The sequence below is a fragment of the Gavialis gangeticus genome, unplaced genomic scaffold, assembly GCF_001723915.1.
Source record: "Gavialis gangeticus isolate Ggan-Ray unplaced genomic scaffold, GavGan_comp1, whole genome shotgun sequence".
In the NCBI taxonomy this organism is placed as follows: Eukaryota; Metazoa; Chordata; order Crocodylia; family Gavialidae; genus Gavialis; species Gavialis gangeticus.
Genome location: NW_017728998.1, coordinates 22,004,244 through 22,007,540, shown reverse-complemented (window position 1 = coordinate 22,007,540; position 3,297 = coordinate 22,004,244). Strand labels below are relative to the sequence as shown.

At 37.9% G+C, this 3,297-nt stretch overlaps 1 protein-coding gene across 3 annotated transcripts in view; it reads right to left on the bottom strand.

Annotated features, from left to right (window-relative positions):
* Positions 1-502: 502 nt before the first annotated feature.
* CEP89 (centrosomal protein 89) overlaps positions 503-3,297 on the bottom strand; it is a 134,899-nt gene continuing 132,104 nt past the window's right edge. For 2 of the 3 annotated variants that reach the window (XM_019505600.1, XM_019505598.1), the window contains exon 19: positions 503-1,165. In XM_019505600.1, the coding sequence (XP_019361145.1) occupies positions 925-1,165 (241 nt within the window). In that variant the 3' untranslated portion in view covers positions 503-924. The remainder of the gene's footprint in view (positions 1,166-3,297) is intronic. The other variant, XM_019505601.1, reaches the window with a different exon arrangement.

The following is a 3,297-nucleotide window of genomic DNA, read 5'->3' as shown; positions in this document are numbered from 1 at the left end:
AATATGTGATTGTCCCTTGCTGCAAAGAAAGCTGTGGGAGGGGTCTAGATAGAAAAAGTCTGCAGCGTTCCCTGCAAATTATTCCCTAAAGAGTTTACAGAGGGCACAGCCTGATCCTCAGGATAACTCATGCATCCGTGCACTTTCAGTCCCCTTGGCAGCACGGCTCCAGCAGGAAACGTGCTTCTGCTGACCGGGTCACGCTACGCCTGGTCAGTAGCAGCCACAGAACTACCTCACACTCGGATAACCATGCGGTATCACGGGATCATGCTAGTGACCTGTCCAAGCGCCTATACATTGAGCACTTCCCTTCTTCCCCAGGCACAGATAAAGATCCAGGTAAAATAATGCAGTCTAATAACATAGCTTTGCATATAAGGATCTCAAAATATTTATCAGCAGGAAAGTAAACAGATGCAAAGCAGATATCTCACATATTGGCTTAATTAAATACCATATTTTGGAAATTTAGGTAATTTTGTTGGATTTTTTTATAGATTAAACTACTGGCATATTAATTAAAACCATTTGATAAACACTTAGGCATCGTTTATCAAGTAGGAAATCTTTATCTCTTATTGTTCACTTGTTTTGTAGCAATATTTGCATGTTTTGTGAGTGTGGCAATTATTTATCAATTTAATTTGATAAGTAGAGCTGGCATGCTGTGGTGACTATGGTACTGTACATTTTTCTTCGGTTAGGAATGGCCTTTTGTCAAATAGCTTCAACAGCATTATTGAAATAAATCTAGACTGAAAGCGTAATTTTTTACCTTGGAGAGAACGTTGATGAGTTAAAGTATAACAGCATCAAAGAGGATAAATGCTGTCTTGCTGGGTCACGTCTGTTGTTGAGCTTTTACTCTTTGTTTCTTTGGGATCAGTCTTTCACATGTGAGATGTGGAAACATCTTTGGCCTCAACCCAGAGGTTCCTGTTGACTTTGATTCTTAGTGGCTGATGAAGGCTTCACATCACAGTAGCTAAAATCATATCCACAAACTAAGTCTTTCTCAGAGATTTCATCTAAATAAGATTCATAAACTCTGACGGTGTTCCGCATGTTGTTCTTCTCCAGAGATTTATGCAAGAGTTCCTTCATTCTCCTATTCTCTTTGGAAGTTGATTCCCATACTATTTCAAGTTCACCTTCTACTTTCCTAGGGAAAAATGTAGAGGATAATACTTTAAAAAAAATCAAATCAAATGCTGCTCTAACATTGTGTTTTTATAGTGTGATCTGAGTAAATACAGAATTATCTGACGCATAGATCTGAGTGCCTAGAGAGTTTTGATTTAAATTGGTCTCTAGTGCTTTTAAGTGACAGCAAGCATAAGTATCATGCAAAGATGTGATTTAAGTTGTAGAAACAAAAGTTAGTTTGTACCAGTCCTTTCAAACACATTTTCAGGGGGAACCCAAAACTATGAGTCTATGATCAAAACAGAGTCCTTTCCTCCTATTCCTTTATTTCTGAGTTCATCTTTTGTGTCCAAATCTCTCTTTGTAAAACTCCTCATTTAAATCAATGAGATTTGTATATCTTAAAATGAAAGGTGGATTTATCCCTATATATATAAAATAGTACTTGCTTTTTCTCCTCTGAGCATTCATGTATATGGCACTTCTAGAGACGTGAAAAAAAAGTTTCTGCTTAAGCAAGCCCTTGGGCTCTGTCTTCAAAAGTTGCCCCTTTGCCCTCCTACTATCAGAGCTGAATAATTGCTACCTGCAGAGGACACTCAGCTCTGAGAAAATGGATCGATCCCAGCTGCTCCTGAGCTGTGACACTTACACTGCCACCACACCAGTCTCACAGGTTCATTTCAAATACCAACATTATATTTTAGACTCTAACTTTGGCAGAACAACATTTAGTTAATGTTGACATGTCAGCCAAATAACCTTATAAATCATGATTGCCCACTGCTAGCTCTGGGAAGTAAAACATGAAAACTCCAGTGGATGAGCTCTATGAAGAATCTCCATTACCAAGGACAGGAGGATATCCAATTTGAATTCAGCTCATTTGCCCTATGGTGACATCTGCTAAGAGCGCACACAAAATATCTTCTTGTCTAATGGCACCTGAATGATTTTGTGGTGATTTTATCAGTTTCTGCTCTAAGGTTTCTTCTAATTTGCTAGAGTAATTGATTCATATCATCAAAACTAAGCAAGAGCTGTGGTTTTGCTTAGTATTATATGATATTTCATAGCCTCACAACCTCCTAAATTATCTCAATAAATAACTGAGAAGCCTCCGTCTTGTTTCTGTTGCTGTTTTATCCATAAGGTGTCAGATTTCTGTGCCTTCTAGGAATAAACTGATGCAAATAATGGGATGTATGCACCAGGCCCTTATTATTTGTCTTTTCTTTCATTTAAAGACCTGCATGATTTCCAGCTTTTGTACAGGAATATAACCAGGTGTTGGAGCATCATGAGCACAATCAATCATTTTGTTCAGTTATGCACATGTTCAGATCTCCCATATGCTGAAATGCCATCCTCAGATGTTTTGAAGTTTTCCTTTTGGATCAAATGGCCAGTAAGTCTTCATTCTCTCGCTCATATATATGCATAGAGTCTGTGTGAATGTGTGTGGACTATATAGAGTCCACATACATGTTAAAATCTGGACTAATTTATATAATGCTTGCCTAATTTGGTGTTAAACTAAGAAAATTAACATTTTACTTTGTTTACAGACAGTCTGTTATGCCCTCAGTTTATGCTTTGGTTCTCTTACGTGACTCTCAGCTGTACACGGACTACTCAGTCCCATAATATGAAGAACTGCTGGAGAAGAAGTAAACAAGAAACAATTTGTTGAAAATTATTTTATGAGGAAAGATAAAGAGGAAATGGAGAGAAAAAACTCTCAGCAATACTCTCATCCCAGCAGCTAAGTGAGTTTTGATGCCTCTTTTACACTAAAACCGTCTAGCTCAAATAATCTACTCAAAATGCTGCTCTGAAATCACCTTTCTCCCCTTACGTTCTGACCATATCGCTATTCTCTTAAGTCCCAGCACTGAATTACTCAACTCCTCCTCTCCCAATACTGCACGGTTGTTTCTGTTTGAAGTCTCTGTCCTAACCGCTCCTTTTGAGCGTTTGCCTTACATACACTCGTCTTTCTCTTTTCCTCCATTCTACATTTTCCATTTGAAACTTGAAAAATGACTGTTCTAATAAACAGATTTTCTTTTAAGCTCTGCTTAAAAGGAAATAATGTGCATTAGAGCTGAGAGAGAAACAAACTGTTAATTGCTTAGAGGGCCAGAT